Raw genomic sequence first — 18783 nt, 5'->3', positions numbered from 1 at the left:
CGTCTAAAATTGTTATTCATCCTACTCAAAAATCACTTTCTGGGTGTCAAAACACGTCCTGGTACCATAAGAAGTCTCACCGGTGACCACAAAGCCATCAACAACCGAATAACAATGCAAAGTCGCCGGTTTCAGGTACCACTGACTTGTTGCGCACTTGCTATTTCCCCATTTCAGGCTTCAACACAGTGACTGCGTCGCTTACAAATGTTTTCTTTCCGCCTAAAATCTTCTGACTGTATTTTAATTATAGGTGAAAAGCTACCGAGGAGTTCGCTTTGGCTCTTGAGGACTGGGATGTCCGAGTCGCGGTATGAAGACATACTTTAGCCGGGTGAGAGTAACCGCAGGTGGGAGAGGAACACGGGAGTTTGTGACAGCGAGCGTTTCTCCAGCACGCGCTTGAATGCACGCGGATTTGATGCAGAAATAATTGCAGACTGTTACTATGATCTCAGCGCAGCACCTGAGAAGCTGCCGTGCACCTGGGTTCTGTCTTCAAATACTTTACAGTGTACTCATACTGTGGACCAAAGAAATGGACGGACTCTCGGATTTCTCAAGTAAGTCAAGTACCTATTCATGAAGGTTTCATAAATGTACAAGATTAGTTTTACATATACAGAGAACGCATATTATATTAGTGTCTAAATTTTTTCCAAATAACCTGTCAAAATTAAATGTCACTGTCATTTATGTAGCCTGTATTCATACAAAATTAAATTACTTCTCTGATCTGTTATAAAAAGTAATATTATATTGTATTATGTTTTTTTTTAAATAGCCTAATTAAATGCTTCATTCTGACAATTGCAGAAACCCAAGTAATTTTTGACATTTAATTCGTATTTTAGGGCTGCACTCCAACCCATATTTTAATGTCTATATGTCAAGTCAAAATCTCATCAAATCATTCTTCTTTTAAATATTCCTGACAGACATACATAGACAGACAGACACAGAAAGACTAACATATTGATAGACAGACGTACAGACAGATACACAGATACAGACAGACAGACAGACAGACAGAAACAGACATACAGGCAGATAGACAGACAGACACATATAGATAGATAGATAGATAGATAGATAGATAGATAGATAGATAGATAGATAGATAGATAGATAGATAGATAGATAGATAGATAGATAGATAGATATTGATAGACAGACAGACAGACAGACAGACAGACGGACGGATGGATAGACAGACATACAGACAGCTATATATATATATATATATATATACAGACAGACAGACAGAAAGATAGACAGATAGATAGATAGATAGATAGATAGATAGATAGATAGATAGATAGATAGATAGATAGATAGATAGATAGATAGATAGATAGATAGATAGATAGATAGATAGATAGATAGATAGATAGATAGACACATATTGATAGACAGACAGACAGACAGACAGACAGACAGACAGACAGACGGACGGATAGACAGACATACAGACAGATATTGATAGATAGACAGACGGACGGAGGGATGGATAGATATATAGACAGACAGACAGACAAATATTGATAGATAGATAGACAGACAGACGGACGGATGGATAGACAGACATACAGACAGCTATATATATATATACAGACAGACAGACAGACAGACAGACAGACAGACAGACAGAGATAGATAGATAGATAGATAGATAGATAGATAGATAGATAGATAGATAGATAGATAGATAGATAGATAGATAGATAGATAGATAGATAGATAGATAGATAGATGAATAGATAGATAGATAGATAGATAGATAGATAGATAGATAGATAGATAGATAGATAGATAGATAGATAGATAGATAGATAGATAGATAGATAGATAGATAGATAGATAGATAATGCATTTCCTAACACATTTCAGAATTCCAGTAGATCAATAGAGCAATGTAATGTTATATTTTGTTAGATTATCTGTTTAGGATCATCAAAAGTCAATCAGCTCAAGCCTGTGATGGAGATCTGCTGATCCTCAAGTGTCCACGACACTCCACCATAACTATTCAGTCTGCATTTTATGGACAGAGTGAAACCCTGGTCGGGATTGAGCCAAGAATGAGATGCCAATGGCATAACCACAGCTGTTCTGCTTCCACAACACTGCAGGTGAGAAGCACAACACTAAAGTTTTCTGCATTTAGAATTTGAACAAGTTTATTATTGTTAAGTTTATTGTTAAGTTTAACTTTGAACAAGTTTAATATTGTTTCTTATTGTTTATTACTGTTAAGTGGACTGCCAACAAAAATGTACTGCTCCTGCATGCACTAGTACAACATGATGTACTAAAGACTAAACACGATTTAGTGCAGAGATGCATATTTCTATTTCAAATAAAGAAAGAAAAGTTTTAGTTGGAATACCCGAGCAGCGATATACTAAAAACTAACCTCCAGGTGCCGCCATGCTGCTGAGATGACGCTAAGATTAATCTTATCTTGGACATTGTACAAAGACGTTCACATGAACATGTGTAAACTTCACATCCTTTTGATTTTCTTTGCAAACAAAAAAACAAAAAAAAACTTCTGAGTTGCCTTTTCATTAAAATCAGTCCACAGGACAAAGGAACTGTGGAAAGATCTTGTGTTTTAATTCAATTGTATTCAAGTTTAATTGTATATCACTTTTCACAATCAAAGCAGATTGTTTCAAAGCAGCTTTACAAAAGGTGCACATTATTGCAATACAATCAAATTCAGAAAAGTTTATTGCTCTCTAAAAAACACAGGGATAAAAACTACCCAAATTGGGTTGTTTTTAACCCTACTGCTGGGTAAATATAGGAGAGAACACACCCGTGGTTAAATTAACCCAAGTAATTGGGTTATTTTTAACCCCATAAATGATTTTTTTTTTTTTTACCCAATAAATGGTTAATTTTTACTTAAATAAAAGCTTAATTTGATCCAAAAATGCCTGCGAAAGATGACCCAGCAATTGTGTTGCTTTGACTCGGCATCACTAAAGTACGGTGGGGGATGTGCAGCTTTGATTACAGGTGTACAAAAGGTGCTAGTAAGAATTTTTTAAATCCAGAAAGGTCTGACTAAGCGCTGCTATGAGCATAAATCTAATTTTAATCATCTGGAAACGCAAGAAATCTGTTTATGTTACGCTATTTTAATTGCATTTAAACAAATTAGTACATAATATGTGATATCCCAGTCAGCCCCTGCTGTGAGTTGATTTGACCCAAGAGCTGAAATGAAACTACCCAAGGCTCTGAAAATAACCCCCAAAAATTACCCAAATGCCTCAACCCAAGATTTGGGTAGAAAAAAATAACCCCATATTTTTTAGTGTATAGTTACTAATAACCCTAATCAATTAACTCGTAACTAACAGCTTAGATAACTAATAGATTAATGTTTCATTTATATTTAGAAAAATATAAGCAATTGATATAAAAACGATATGAACATAGAGCCTCGTTAATTGTGCTTGCACTAATAAACCTGTTTTAGAAGCTTTAATGTAGTCCCACAGCAAAAGCAAACCCAAGAGGGTTTTGTTGTAAGACTAGACTCCTGTGGGAGCCGATCATGTTCATTTCTGGCTTACAGAAGTAACACATATCCAGAATCAGGACGAGGGAGGCTACTGTACTTTTCCCTGCTTATAACACACAGTCTATCCCTCCTTATTAGAAAGTGCTTTCTGAATGCCAAGGTCACAGAGATTGCCAGTTTCTGGTTAATCATCAAGTCTTTGGCAAAGATCCTTGTCCAGGAATCCCTAAATACATCAATGTGTCATACAGGTGTAAACCTAGTGAGTATTTCCTCCTTTAAAGCCTCAATTGATTATTTCCTGTTCAAATATTTACTCCTCGACATTAAAAATAATATTTGTTTTACAGCTGAGCACAAGAGGAAAGTAACATGCGAGGGAGATCGACTTCTGCTGCACTGCAAGTATCCAAAAGTGCTGAATATCTACTCTGCTGTTTATGGCAGACTGTTGGAGGAGGAAGACTTGTGTTCATCTGAGGAACAAAAACCTCCGTATGGTATGTTTTTGGCGTCATGTAAGATTTATATTGAGTAATATACACCTACTGGCCACTTTATCCGGTACATCACACCTTTCTGATCAGCCAATCACAAGGCAGCAGCTCTTAGTGTATTTAGGCATGTAGATGTGGTCAAGATGTCTCATTTTGAAATGTGGCATACACACAAAATGGGGGTGGAAAGTGTGTACACCACTTCCCATGCTAAACGAACTTGATGTGAGAATGTACACAGATGTAAGTAAACTCCAAGAAGTTGTTGGGATAAATTGGGATGAATTGCAGACCTTCTGTGTGTTTCCTCAGTAAGCTGGAGCTTCAGGAAGGCAACAAAAACTAAGATGTGAATTCAACAGTTTATTGCTCTCTTCTGAAGAAGACTGGGGTATTCCCAGCTTTTGTACATCATACTCAGTATTACATGGGCTGTGAATACGTGCAAATATTCAGCTCAGTTAAGCAGAACAATTTTATCCAGTGCTCAAAAATGTCAAGGCGCAACGTCAAGGCGCCTAGTACAGGGACAACTTACAATAAGATAAGACACAGTTACAAAACTGAATATGTGGAGAGTGACTACATGGATATTTCTTTCACATACTTAACCTAAATATTACCTTAATTACGCCACTTTAAACCGTTGTATATTAAATCATCAATTATTGATAAATAAATTCAAACGATTCTAGTGTTTGTTTACTTTTAGAAAGGTTTCTACACCGAGTTTTATAAATGAGACCCCTGGTGAAGTTCAAATCAGAGAGGCGATTTATATGACTTTAAACCTGGCATGGTTATTGGATCTAGTTTTTTTTGAAAACTCTAGGATTTAAAGAAAGTTGTCTTACAAAGTAGTATCCAGCGATATCAAAAGATAATGACCTGGGGTGTGTTTCTGAAAACCATCATTAGTCAACTAAGGTTGCAAGTTCCATTGCTACAAACATAGTTGATTTGCCGTTCCCAAATTCTTTATTCCAATGAACATTCGTAAACTGCATCACAAACTTGTACGCCTGCAACTACACCTCTAGAGCTGTAATTAGTAGCATAGTACCTTGCTGTGTTCTATTTCCAGTTATTCCCCCTATGCCCTATTCATTTAGAACATTCTAACATTTAAACTTAAGAGTGATTAGAAAGGAAACATTGAAGTCATAACTCTTAGGCGTGATTTGCTTTCAAAGTATTATTTACAGTTCAGTTTTAGTGATCTTCATATTGATAAATTTGCTCCCTTCGTTGTGCACTGACAACATTTATGCCATTTTGAACACAGCCAAGGCTCATGACGAAAGCTATAGATGAATTGTACTTCCAGCAGAATAAAGTACAATGTTGCAAAGCTCAAATCACATCAAACTGCTTTCTTGAACAAGACAGTATCTCCGTTTCCATCTACTCGTGTGAATCGTGTGATGTATGTTTAAAACTGGAATGTGTGTATATAGATACCGTTTCTATCTGATCAAAAATTCTATTTAACAAAATTGTTAAACCCAGAAGTCAGTTCAACCCAGTACTAGCAAGGTCTACCTAATAAATAAGCCAGGATTGATTTCTGCAATGATTCAAAAGCCATGTTGTGTATTTTTGTGCTTTAGTAGTCGGTGATAAAATAATAATTTTGATTTTATTTATTTGACAGAATGTCTTTATCATGGAGCTGTGGATGTGGTGTCCAACATCTGCTATGGCAAACAGAGGTGTTTGTTTACAGTGGATCAGAAACATTTCAAAGACCCCTGCCCTCCTGGAACAAAAAAGTATATCACCATCCTCTATGCATGCGGTATGCAGTATATGCATTAAAATCTTCCTCAAGTAAAACTTTTCAGAATGTGTTGAACTAGGTCACTACACAACATGCAATCTTCACATCATGGCAAATCTTATATCAGTTTCCCATTGACTGAAAGTGTAGGAAAAGACTAGCAATCTCAGATTGTTGATTTACCCGTGTATTTTTTCCTGTCTCATAAATTACAATGAAGTCAAAACATGTTTGGGAATAAAACTAGGGAATGAGCCTGGCATTTTTAGACCTCGGGGCTTCCTGTAAAACTTCCTGTGATTGCTTTGAATGGCAATCTTTTGTTACTGATTGGAAAGCAGAATCAGTTAACAGGAAAAATAAAGATTACTCATCAGCTTCGCACTGAAAGATCCAGGGAGATTCTGTTAACTGTTTGTCCTGTTTCAGTTCCACAAAGTTTACTCAAGGAGGCTGATCCCAGCAGTTTCCTGACTACCTCAATGCCTAGCCAAAGCACCAAAGAAGGTGAAAGTGACAAAGATGACAGCACATTAAGTAAAATCTGTGCAATTGAGGTATATAACTTACTAAATTATCTTCTTCTTTATATGCAGAACGTCCAGTTATCAGAAGCTCAAAGTTTCCAGAGGGCGGGATTATTTTGAGCAATGCTTTAATGGCATTTGGCTACATCACAGGTAAACCGATGTCTTAAACTTATGTTCATCCAAAAGTGAAAATGTATTTCCCATTTACCTCAAGTTGACCACAAAAGAAGATATTTTGAAGAATGTCAGAAACTAGTAGCCATTGACATCCATAATAGACTAAATGAAAAATTACTATGGAAGTTAATGGCTACTGGCTCCCATCTTAATGTCAAAACAACATAAAAAAAACCTGTCAAAAATGCAAATTGGTTTGTTGGCAATTGACTACCTTGATGTCAAAATGACATAAAATTGACATCTAATATTAGGAGAGGCACCCGGTAGGGTCTTCTGCTGCTGTAGCCCATCCGTCTCAAGGTTGAACATGTTCGTTCAAAGATGCAGGCCATTCTCCTTTGACCTCTGGCATCAACAAGGCATTTGCGCCCACAGAACTGCCACTCACAGGATATCTGCTCTTTTTTGGACCATTCTTTGTAAACCCTAGAGATGGTTGTGCATGAAAATCCCAGTAGATTAGCAGTTTCTGAAATACTCTGACCAGCCCTTCTGGCACCAACAACCATGTCACATTCAAAGTCACTTAAATCTTCTTTCTCCATTCTGATGCTCGGTTTGAACTGCAGCAGATCGTCTCGACCATGTTTACAGGCTTAAATGCAATAAGTTGCTGCCCTGTGATTGGTTGGTTAGAAATTTGCGTTAACAATCAGTTGAACAGGTGTACCTAATAAAGTGGCCATTGAGTGTAAATGTCAATATTTTGTCGTTTTGACAAGCTTAACATGCATTGTAGGGATACAAAATCCAGTGTAAGTTTGTCATCTCATTTCATTTGGAATAAAAAAAAAAACTTTTTGTGTTGTTATTTTGGTTGTCTCGTGGCATTCTGTTGAGGGTGCTCGGGGAGTATGGGGTCAGAGGCGATCTGTTGAGGGCCGTCTCGTCCCGGTATGAACAGAGTAGGAGTCTGGTTGACATTGCTGGCAATAAGTCAGATTTGTTTCCAGTGCATGTTGGACTCCGGCAGGGCTGCCCCTTGTCACCAATTCTATACATAATTTTTATGGACGGAATTTCAAGGCGTAGCCTTGGGCTGGAGGGGGTCCGGTTCGGGGACCACAAGATTTCATCTGTTATTCGCAGACAGATGTTGTTCTGTTGGCTTCATCAGACATGGACCTTCAGCATGCACTGGGGCAGTTTGCTCCCGAGTGTGACGCGGCTGGGATGAGAATCAGCACCTCCAAGTCTGAAGCCATGGTGCTTCACTGGAAAAGGGTGGTTTGCAATCTCCAGGTTGGAGGAAAGTCCTTACCCCAGGTGGAGGAGTTTAAGTATCTCAGGGTTTTGTTCACGAGTGAGGGAAGGACGGAACGTGAGATTGACAGGCGTATTGGTGCAGCGACAGCAGTAATGCGGTCGATGTACCAGTCCGTTGTGGTGAAGTAGGAGCTGAGCCAAAAGGCAAAGCTTTTAATTTACCAGTCAATCTACGTTCCTACTCTCACATATGGTCATGAGCTTTGGGTCATGACCGAAAGGACAAGATCTCGGATACAAGCGGCCGAAATGAGTTTCCTTCGACGGGTGGCAGGGCGCACTCTTATGGATAGGGTGAGGAGCTCTGACACCCGGGAGGAGCTCAGAGTAGAGCTGCTGCTCCTCCACATAGAGAGAAGTCAGCTGAGGTGGCGCGGGCATCTGTTTCAGATGCCTCCTGGACGCCTTCCTAGGAAGGTATTCCAGGCATGTCCCACCTGGATGAGGCCTCGGGGAAGACCCAGGACACGCTGAAGAGACTATGTCTCTCAGCTAGAATCCTCGGGATCAGTTTGCACTTTTGACATGTCATTTTGACATCAAGGTGCCCGCTGGGTTTACAACATTTTTCAGAATATCTTCTTTTGCGTTCACCAAAAGAAGAAGAAACTCAATTAAGATTTGAAACAAGTGTAAGGTGTGTACATTGACAGAATTTTTAGTTTCTAATTTTTCAAAATATCGCTTTAAGGCTCAGTTTGTATTTTTATCTAACTTACTCATCTTCACTCTTTCTCTTAGAGCATCCAGAGATGGCAGGACTACTCTTTACGTCAAGTGTTTGCGTGGGCCTTCTGATAGTTCTAATAGCCGTTTCAACACAACTGACATGCAGTAGACATCTAAATACACCTAGAGCTTTCAGAAAGAAGAGTAGAACTAACCTGGAAGAGGAAGAGCCAATGAACCAGGACAACAGTGAGGAGGAGGATGATGATGAAGATGATAAAGGGTCACTGATGGACAGCTCTAACCTGTCAGAGATCGGCAGGAAGGTGTACTGCTGGGAAGACGTGACGTACACCACAGAGGCAGCTGATCTGATGGAGAGGATTGAGCGGCGAGAGCTAGTGATTCAGGAGATCAGGATGAACGCATACCTCAATGGAAACACATGCATCCTGCACTCAAACATGCCAACTGTTACACAAAACGTACAATTGCTGTAATTTCAACCAAACTGAGTGAAATTTTGGGAATGTTTTATGTTACCAAAACACTAAATTAAAGGTGATGTGTGAAACTTCAAGCAGAACAAAACAAATAGGTCTTCAAACAGGTTTCCTAATTAACATTACTGCTGGTTCCAGAAATATTTCTCCCATAGGATTTTTAAAATAGTTTTTATTTATTTGTTAAAGTGTAATAATAAGAAATTAACCAAACTAACCAGCTATGAAGCAAAGAAAAATAAGTGTATGAAAATCAGACAAAAAGATGAAGGAATGTTTACTTGATGACTTTAATGAGGGAAAAGCCTAAATTTTATGAAGCATTGTGAATTACACAGTTGATCTGAAAGCAACAAAGAAACACAAAACCTTTTAAGGTAGTTTTATCTTTAGAAAGCATCTCTCAATTTAAATTTAAATAATGTTCTGGAATTTATTGTTAATCTAGTTATGCACAAATTCCATTATGATGCACAATTGTTTTAAAAATAAGTTGAATTAACGTGAAAAGATGCATTTAGCAATCACATGTATGACCTCAAAGGACCTCTGTGCTCATGACAGGTCTGTCTTTAAAGGGATAGCTCATCCAAAAAATGAAAACAAACTTATTTATTGTTGTGGGTTTAAACCTTGGGTTTCTTTCTTCTGTTGAACACTAAAGAAGATATTTTGAAAAATGTTGGTAGCTGGCACCCATTGACTTCCAAAGTAGGAAACAAATTAAGAGAAACCAGCATTTTTATTTGTGTTTACAGAAAAAAAGAAACTCAAATAAGTTTGAACAAGTGAAGGGTGAGTAAATAATGACAGGATTTTCGTTTTTGAGTGAACTACCCCTTTAAAAACGTTAGCAGTTATTTTTAAATGTAAGTTTCCAAATGGAAAAAAATAATGGAGTTTAATTTCTGGAACCAGACCATTGCACTTATGTTGCTTATGTCAAGTAGTTCAAATACACTAGTCAGCTTATATACCAATTTTAAGCCATGAAATAAGTATTCTAACTTAAACTGCACATATCACCTTTAAAGACTCTGTCAGATGCCTTACTTTAAAATTTAATATGACAATGCTATTGTTAACTGATGTTATTTTATGTCTGAATTAAGAAAGTTAGTGACTTAAATCATCCTATTAAGCTAATATATTGCTGTTGTGTTACACTGTACAAGCCATGTAAACAGAACAGTAATTCATAAATTATTTATTTTATTAAACAATGAATGAATAAAAAAGCCTTAGTTTTTAAAAAGATGGTAAAATATTTTAATTAAAAATGAATTATATTTAAATGTCATAAACTCATAAAATAAAACAATGTTTCTCTAATACATAACTTCACCCTCAACTTTCCTCTCTTTCCAGTGAAACCATAACTCTCAATACTTTAAGCTTTTTTTGCCTTGAGGATACACAAATGTTCTGTGACTCCTTCTCGGTGCTCTTCAAATGTGCCACAGCGATCCTGAGAGCAACATCCTGTCTTTAAACGGCATCAAGTTTCAATTGAGTAACTGCCAGAGGCACAGACAAAGAGAGGAAAGGTGTTGCATCCTACCAATGAATCAGAACAGAGAAAACTGGTGTCTCGCACTCTGCAAACATTCATCTGCATACAGTCACATAAATACCTTTCATATGTAACAAAGGCACCAAATTGCATAAAAACAAAAGCAGGAGAATCTAAAGTAACTGATGTGCCCGATGGAAAGTAACTGTAGTCCGGTTGTTTACTTGTCTTTTTATCTATCTTGGGCCCCATTTGATATTTGTAAGTCCTTGAAATTGCCTCTTTAGGGCCTGTCTGTCCGACCACTCCGACTGAAGATGTGTGTCATCATCTGCTTCTTCTAGCTTCTGTGAACAAGAAAAAATAAACAATGACAGCTCCATATAATGAAGTAATCTACAATTAAATATATCTCTCATAATAAAGGTAACATGCAGCTGTGTAAAAAGTTAAGAGAGCATTTAAAATGGCATTTAAGCATTTTAACTTAATTCTTGTTTTCCTTTCTGTAAACTACCAAATTTGAAGTCTTATAAAATGAGAGTTGAAAAAAAAATCAATATTTATTGCAATAAACCTGATTTTCAAATCACAAAAAAATGAAACATTTAGGGGAAAAACGCTCGAAATTACAATATTTTCATTTGAGATTTGGATCACATTTGACTTAAAAAAAAAAATCACACCTAAAAATGCAATAAATCAAAAGAAACAGAATTATCGAGTGGTCTTATACATTTTTTTCCATAGCTAGTAAATATATTGATAATATCTGGAGTTTGCATCAAATACAATTGAGCAAAAACACTTTATTTACACACTGTAAACAGCATATTAAATAAAATAATAATAATAATATTAAATAATAAAGTTCAAGCACTCACTTTCAGTTCTTCCTGTCTCTTGTAATAGTGCAGCATCATCTGCTTTTGCTCATCTTCACTCACTACTGGTTCTCTGGCAGGTGCGCCCTGGCCCCGCTAACATGAACCCGCAAACAAAGGTGATCAGTTTTTAAATTGCATCTCAAACATCAACGCAACATCATGTTTGCAGACAAGTAAAACTCATACTGAACACACACTTTTTGAATTTTCACAATAATTTTGGTTTTCTCGTTTTTCCCAATATAATCCTGCAGCTTTTTGCCCCTGTGCAGTTCTTTAGATGCCCACCACAGCTGAGCCTCTTCATTGGTGATCACCTGTAATGAGGCCTGCAATGGAGAGCGTTCATCAGTATTTATAGCCTGTGTTATGCTCATCAAACAAATAAAGAACACGAAGTTTGGTCCACAGTACATACACATAGTTACTTAAAAGCATAAGTCATCCAAAAATTATTTTTCGCCATTGTTTACATACTTGCATGTAAATTCAAGACCTGTATGACTGACTTTCTTCTCTCATGAAAGAAGATACTTTAACAAATGTTGGAAACCAAGCCCTAACATCCAATCTATGTCCAAGTCAAACAGTTCAGAACACAATGGGGAGTTTTATTCTGTTAAGGAGGATCTCTGATACCTGTGTTCCAGTGAGATCTTCCTGATTTTCAATCTCCATTCTTATTGGATCATGTGGAGGAAGTCCCATTGGGTAAACTATCATCACAGCTCCTCTCAGCTGGTCCAGAGCTTCTTTCACCATTTCCATGGTGACACAGACATTTGCTTGAAGTTGTTTCTGGACAGAGAAAAAAAAAAACATTTATAAATATATAACAATATATTAAGAGTTAGATTTACTCTATGTTAAAAACGTCATACTTTTGAAATTAAAGCCTTGGCTTCCTCCATTGTTCTTCGCAAAACATCTTTCATCTTCTCGTTTGGGGCTATATGGAAAGGCAGAGTTTAGCAATTAATGTGGAAATTCAAATTAAATCATCTACTCTTATAACACAGTCGGGTTAGTTTCGTCTAAAGAAATATATAAAAAATGAAGCAACATTACATTGCTTATGCATTAAGACCCTTTACAATGACGTTTTTGTATTTAAAATGTTATTTATTATATTTATTTATTTAAATTTTCTACATTTTATTTTATTTTTTTTTCAAAAACTAAAAAAAAAAAACTTTTCTTTTAATACATTATTGTAACCAATGTTTAAAATATATTTAATTGCTGAACATTTCTGAAACAATCATTGATTTAAATATTTTTAAATCAAGAATTTTTTGTAATTCTTGGGTCATTTAAGGTGTCATAAATTATACACATATATAAGAAAATGTATAGTAATAAACAGATAAATGTGACAGATTAATACCGTGTCCGTTTCGACGTCCGATCTCATCCTTTTTAAACTCGGCACCGCCGCTGGGAATGCACCGCTCTTCCCATTCATCCTTCAGTTTGAGCTCCACAATCTGATCATCGGTCAGGCCTTGCATATTTGGTGGTAGAGAGATACCATGATCTGCCAGCTCTGGGATTTCTATGGGTAAACGAATGAAAAGTAGCATGGATGAACTTAAAGAGACGTTTTGGGTGAACTATCACCATTAACTCACCCTTGATCCCAATTTAAGTTTATTTATCCATATGACTACAAAACAAGACTTTATGAAAAATGTAGAAAACCGGTAGCCGTTGATGTCGATAGTGCTTTTATTTCTACTATGGATGTCAAAATATTTTTTTTTGTGTTCAATAGAGATAAACAAAGTGATACCACTTGAAGAGGAGTAAATCACGAGTACTTTTTTATTTCTGGGTGAACTGTTCCTCAAGCGATTCCAGACCTTTATGCATTTCTTTGATGTCATTTCTTTATGTAGTGGTTACAGGTTTCCAGTTTGCTTCAAAATATCTTCTTTTGTATTTAAACAGTAGTAAATAAAATAAATTAAATAAAAAAGTGGAACCCCTTAAAGTTGAGTAATTCATGAGTAGATTTTCACTTCTGGGTGAACTGTCCCTTTTAAGATTTAGTAACGAACATATTTATTATTCTATAATATTTCACCTCTTAACCATCACCCCTTTGAGTTCAGACATATACATATAAATGAAACTCATGAAACTCAGAACATACCATTTGGACAGTTAAAAATGGATTGATAGATTCACTGACTTGAATATTGTGGATTAACAAAAAAGAAAACCTAAAAAAAAAAAAAAATAACACCTCATTTACATTTTGAGAAGGTTACATTTATTGAAGGTTAATTCCAACACAGTGACCATAGTAATAATTGTATGCAAGCTCCACAAATGCAGAGTTCATCTGGGGTGTCTAAACCCTGGAGGTAGGGCTGCACGATATTGGAAAAAATTGACATTGCGATATTTTTTTCCTCTGCGATATATATTGCGATATTTTATATATATATATATATATATATATATATATATATATATATATATATATATATATATATATATATATATATATATTTACTTAAAACTAGGGCTGTGACGGTCACCATGACAACCGCGTCACCGCGGTGGTCATTGCCACCTCGGTTGTCCATTGCCACCGGCCGTAGTACGTGACGTCACGCACTTTAAAACACAAATTACTGTTATGTTGCCAAGTATTACATATCTGTTAGAATATAACATTAGGCGCGATTCAGCAAGTTCAAGTTCAACCATGAATCTTGTTAGAAAACGAACTCTTACATCTGGGAACATTTTGGATTCGTGCCGAACTAGAAAGGTGAACGAATCAATTTGGATTAAGCTTTTTGTTTGGGGGTTTTAAGTAAAGTGTGTTTTAATATTCACTGCTGAGAGTCCAAACACCGAGGAGCAAATCCATCGATACGCAGATCCACGGGTCCCGAACCATGCAAGCTAGTGGCGATTGACGGCGAGGGAAAAAAAGCCATGTAGGCTTAATCAACTCCTGTCTTCTAAACGCAAAAGCCCAGCTCAGCCAGGCATGGCAGAGGCATTTGCAAAAATGGCCAGATACAAAAGAGAAAGTGATAAATGGAAGACATTGACGAGAAATTGAGCATAAGCTATTTGGTAACTAGAACGCGCCGCTCCGCAGAGTAGAGAAACCTGCGTTGCGAGAAATGCGGGCGGCGGAACAGGAGAAGCCCTCTCTCGCATGGTTGTGAAAAAGTAGCCTGTCTGTGCATTTTCGCTACAAGCACACCGTCTGACAGTGTATTGCTGGAAACATTATAACCCCATTCTTCACTTAAACCGGACAAAGTCAACATGTTAGTTTTTCTGGCAAATAATTAAAAATATGACTACAAAAGGTGGAGAGAAACTACGCTGTTTTTTTAAACATCTGACTTATATTATTACTAGGTTAATATTTTCTTTTTACGTATAATTATTAATATTTATATTATTATTACACTGATTAAAGTGCCATTTAGAATTTTTGTTAAGTTCTTAAAAATGTAACGTTTAATTTATATTATTATACGGTTTCAAGCAGTTAAAGTAATGTAATATTTAACTACAATATTTATAAACAGTTTAGTGTTGTTTTATTAACGAAAGTTCAAAAATAAACATGTACGTTTATACGGATGTTTTATTTATTAATATTAAATTCGGCTATTCCTTAATTTTTACATAAAAGGTAAATTAACTTAAGTAGGCTACATTATTTGTTGATGTACGAGATCGAGGAACATTTGCCAGTAAATAATGTTCGCACCACTTAAAAAACAAAACAAATGAATAACTTGCGAAAAGGATGCAATAAAAATGCAAGCGCTTAATCATTCTTCACAATCGGATTCGTACGTGCAATAAGCCGAGGCTATATTGCGCCAACAAGAACAAGCCCTAAAACTAAGTCTAGAGAGAGAATTAATACTAGTTAATATTAATGATTATAAACACGAACTGCGTTGTATGATAAACGCATCACAATGATGTCGTGATCTTTGCTGAAGAACTGATATCGCCGTCTCCCCAGACAGGTTTTCATCTGCTTTTTTCCCCTTCTTCTGGATACAAAGTATCAGCGCCAGACCAGTGGTTTAAATTATATTTTACTCTCCTGATTTCTTTTCTTTTCATTAAAAATAAATAAATGTTTAAAGTTTTGTATTGCATAGCCTATATATTTTTAAAGATTATCATTCAGCCTACCTGCAGCGCATGAGGTTGTGTGCTGGGCAAATCCCCTTTACTCATGCTACCCATTTCATTTATGACACTGTAAACCTGACTTGGCAGGCTGATCATCTTTAAACTCAAAAGGTGTTTTTAACTTGAGACTGCATGCTTCTGCATAATGTGATGTTTCTTATTACAACTGTTAGCGGTGTCAAAATGAAAGCAAACATTAAAAAGGGTTTTGTTTTATCAATTGTATAGTTTAGTTTTAATAGCTAATGTATATAATAAATTATAATATCGATTATTGTGTAGACTACAGTGTCCAACAAAACAATTTTATTAGGTTACTCTAATAGACCAAATCCCTAACTGAAAAACGAATGTGAAAATGACAGGCGTCTTTGCTAAAATTAACGACAAATTTCTTTTGCTTTTTTCCCCTTTAGAGATTAAAAGAGCTGTATTTAAATAATTATTTCACTAAAACATGAATTGAATGCCCAGTTCTTTCCCGTGTGAGTTTAGTGCGCCTCCGCCGCGTCTGCGTTTTTAAGGTTACAGGTGCACCCTGACCTGACGCGGGGACCAGATCTCTGCACTATTGCTTTAATTTCTCAATTTTCATAACTGCATTGCATTTTCATATGGTAAAATATCAAAATTTATGTTCTGAAAGTAGTAGGAATGACGGGAGTGTTAGTAATTAATAACAGAAAGAACTTTCACTTTTGAGTGAACTTCTGTCACGTGTTATTTTAGTATGATAAAATAAACAAAAATAGTAATGCAGAAAAGTATTTTTCGCTCTGCCAAGCCTTCTCTGTTGCTGTATAGAGAAGCAGCCTGCTCAGTCTCCTTACCCCGGCCCCACCCCGCCCACCGACTCCTGAACGTCTCACTCACTCACTCACTCACTCACTCACTCACTCACGCGGGCATGCAGTGCGGTCTCATGAGGAAACGCAGCTTTTTGATATAATGTTTTTCTTGTTCCCAAATACAAATAATTTATCAAGTATTGTTTGAAATAAGTATTCGTAAAAACACGCTATTCCTGCTTTTCCGAATACCGTATTCCGGTTCGGCTCCACCCATAATATATATATAAATTTTTTTTTTTTTTTTTGCATCGCACCCTCCTGCGATGTGACTATCGCGGATGCGCACATCGCGATTTCGATGCTGAACCGATATATCGTGCAGCCCTACCTGGAGGGCTGGTGTCCTGCAAAGTTTAGTCCCAACCCTAATCAGACACAACTGGGCTAGCTAATTAAGCTCTTAGTAGGCTTTTTTTGTAGAAACATCCATGCTGAGTTTGGACACCTCTGCTTTAAGAGTACAATTACAAATCAGAAGCACTGTATTTGTCTTAACGAAATAAAAGATTACGAGTTTCTTTATTCTGCTAAACACTAAAGATATATTGAAGCCATTGACTTCCATAGAAAGAAAACATTTAACATTACTGTGGAAATTAATGGGGAGATGCAGTGGCGCAGTAGGTAGTGCTGTCGCCACACAGCAAGAAGGTCGCTGGTTTGAACCTCGGCTCAGTTGGTATTTCTGTGTTGAGTTTGCATCTTCTCCCTGCATTCGCGTGGGTTTACTCCGGATGCTCCGTTTTCCCCCACAGTCCAAAGACATGCGGTACAGGTGAATTGGGTACGCTAAATTGTCCATAGTGGATGAGTGTATGTGTGTGGATGTTTCCCAGAGATGGGTTGCGGCAGGAAGGGCATCTGCTGTGTAAAAACTGCTGAATAAGTCAATCCGCTCTGGCGACCCCGGATTAATAAAGGGACTAAGCCGACAAGAAAGTGAATGAATGAATGGAAATTAATAGGTACAGGTTTCCAGTTTTCTTCAAAATATATTTTTGTTCAACAGAAAAGAGAAAGACAAACAGGTTTGGAACAAATGAAGGGTGAGTAAATGATGACAGAATTTTCAGTTTTGGGTAAACGAACGCAACCTAATACACTCAATACTTGACTTTTACTACACTGTAAAACCTAAAAAGTTAAGGTAACTCAAACCGTTTGAGGAAACCGATTGCAAAAAATCATTTAAGTTCAAAAACGAATCCCAATGAGTACTGTGAACTTAATTTATTGAGTAAATAAAACAATTTGAGCACAGTAAACAGGACTCAAACCAACTGAGTAATGTAAAACCCAATAGGTTAAGGCAACTCAAACCATTTGAGTTAAACTAATCTATAAGAGTACTGTGGACTTACTCTTTTCAAATGAGTAGAATTAACTTTCAGTAAATGTTGAGTTATTTACACTCATTTCATTCGATAAAGTTGACTGTTTTGATTTACAGTGTAATAACGCTAGTTAAATTTTACCTAACACAACTGTTAAACCAAAACAAAAGATGCATTTATACCGTTTAACACTATTAAAATACATAACACGTAAAGATCAGTCATACCAGAGCAGATTCTGTCCACTTTCAGTCTTGCATTGTAGATCTCGCAGATCTGCTGGGTCAGCGTCTCAATCTGCACATCCACCGTCGTGTTGAAGAGAAACTGGCTCTCGTCTCCCCGTTTGACGTGCAGCTGAACCATCTCTCACTAGCGGATTCGGTCCTGTGTGCGCGTGTTATACAAATATGAGACTTTAACAGAAAGTAAAACCTGACAACGGGGAAGTGTTCTATGTCGCCAACTCGCTCCTCGCTGTGTTTGAGCTTGTTGTCATGGCACCCACAATATCGTGTTCAAGAATATTCTAGCATGCTGAGCGAGCACGTAACAGACAACGTGTGTTTGAGTGACACTAATAATACAGGCAATAATTTCGATAACTACCGTAAAATATTTTATACTGTCTAGTTATACAAACAATACTTACTTTTCATTTAGTGCATCAACAAGAACGTGTTTAAAGCAGCAGCAGAGTGTAGTTTGTCCACAGGAAGTACCGTCGTTGGTGCATTCAAAATAAAAGCCTTCCTTCTGCACTGCAAAAATGCTTTACTTATTTATATTTTTGTGTCTCGTTTCTAATCCAAATATCTAAAAATTATTAAATCAAGAAGAATTTTCTAGACAAGCAAAACATATTGTCTTGTTTTAAGAAATAATAAGCTAAAATTACGTCAGTTTTTCCTTAAAACAAGCTAAATAATCTGCCCATGGGGTAAGAAAAATAATCTTATGCCAAAAGGAAAAACAATTTTGCTTGTTTTAAGTAAGAACTTAATTAATATTGGCTAATTATTTCTTAAAACGAGACAATATTTTTTG

At 36.5% G+C, this 18783-nt stretch overlaps 2 protein-coding genes across 31 annotated transcripts; one reads left to right on the top strand and one right to left on the bottom strand.

Moving 5' to 3' along the window:
* The first annotated feature begins 5 nt into the window (after positions 1-5).
* Positions 6-10302, top strand: eva1c (eva-1 homolog C (C. elegans)). Of its 9 annotated transcripts, none has more exons than XR_015501347.1 (9): positions 6-135; positions 254-563; positions 1936-2132; positions 3677-3800; positions 3889-4038; positions 5690-5833; positions 6245-6322; positions 6412-6960; positions 7013-9616. XR_015501347.1 is itself a non-coding variant. In XM_087271118.1 (9 exons), the coding sequence occupies exons 5-9, from the start codon at positions 3979-3981 to the stop codon at positions 8958-8960; spliced, it is 768 nt and encodes a 255-aa protein (XP_087127244.1). In that variant the 5' UTR covers positions 6-135; positions 254-563; positions 2052-2132; positions 3677-3800; positions 3889-3978; the 3' UTR covers positions 8961-10302. The 9 variants fall into 9 exon arrangements, 8 of the variants coding, with proteins under 8 accessions (XP_087127244.1, XP_087127239.1, XP_087127243.1 ...); XM_087271118.1 differs by having other exon boundaries at positions 2052-2132; positions 5690-5807; positions 6412-6495; positions 8533-10302; XM_087271113.1 differs by having other exon boundaries at positions 2052-2132; positions 6412-6495; positions 8533-10302.
* On the bottom strand, positions 8718-18491 carry cfap298 (cilia and flagella associated protein 298). Of its 22 annotated transcripts, none has more exons than XR_015500540.1 (10): positions 18389-18491; positions 17964-18123; positions 12751-12918; positions 12245-12312; positions 12003-12161; positions 11561-11692; positions 11361-11456; positions 10598-10823; positions 10380-10520; positions 8718-8858 (listed from the first exon to the last, which is right to left on the bottom strand). XR_015500540.1 is itself a non-coding variant. In XM_087269764.1 (9 exons), exons 2-8 carry the CDS (start codon positions 18100-18102, stop codon positions 10713-10715), a joined length of 873 nt encoding a protein of 290 aa, XP_087125890.1. In that variant the 5' UTR covers positions 18103-18123; positions 18389-18491; the 3' UTR covers positions 10209-10520; positions 10701-10712.
* Positions 18492-18783: the final 292 nt, after the last annotated feature.

Source organism: Danio rerio, chromosome 10 (assembly GCF_052040795.2).
Source record: "Danio rerio strain M-AB ecotype USA chromosome 10, GRCz13ab, whole genome shotgun sequence".
NCBI classification, from domain to species: domain Eukaryota; kingdom Metazoa; phylum Chordata; class Actinopteri; order Cypriniformes; family Danionidae; genus Danio; species Danio rerio.
Note: the sequence above shows the minus strand (reverse complement) of the source record. Positions and strands in the feature narration are given on the sequence as shown.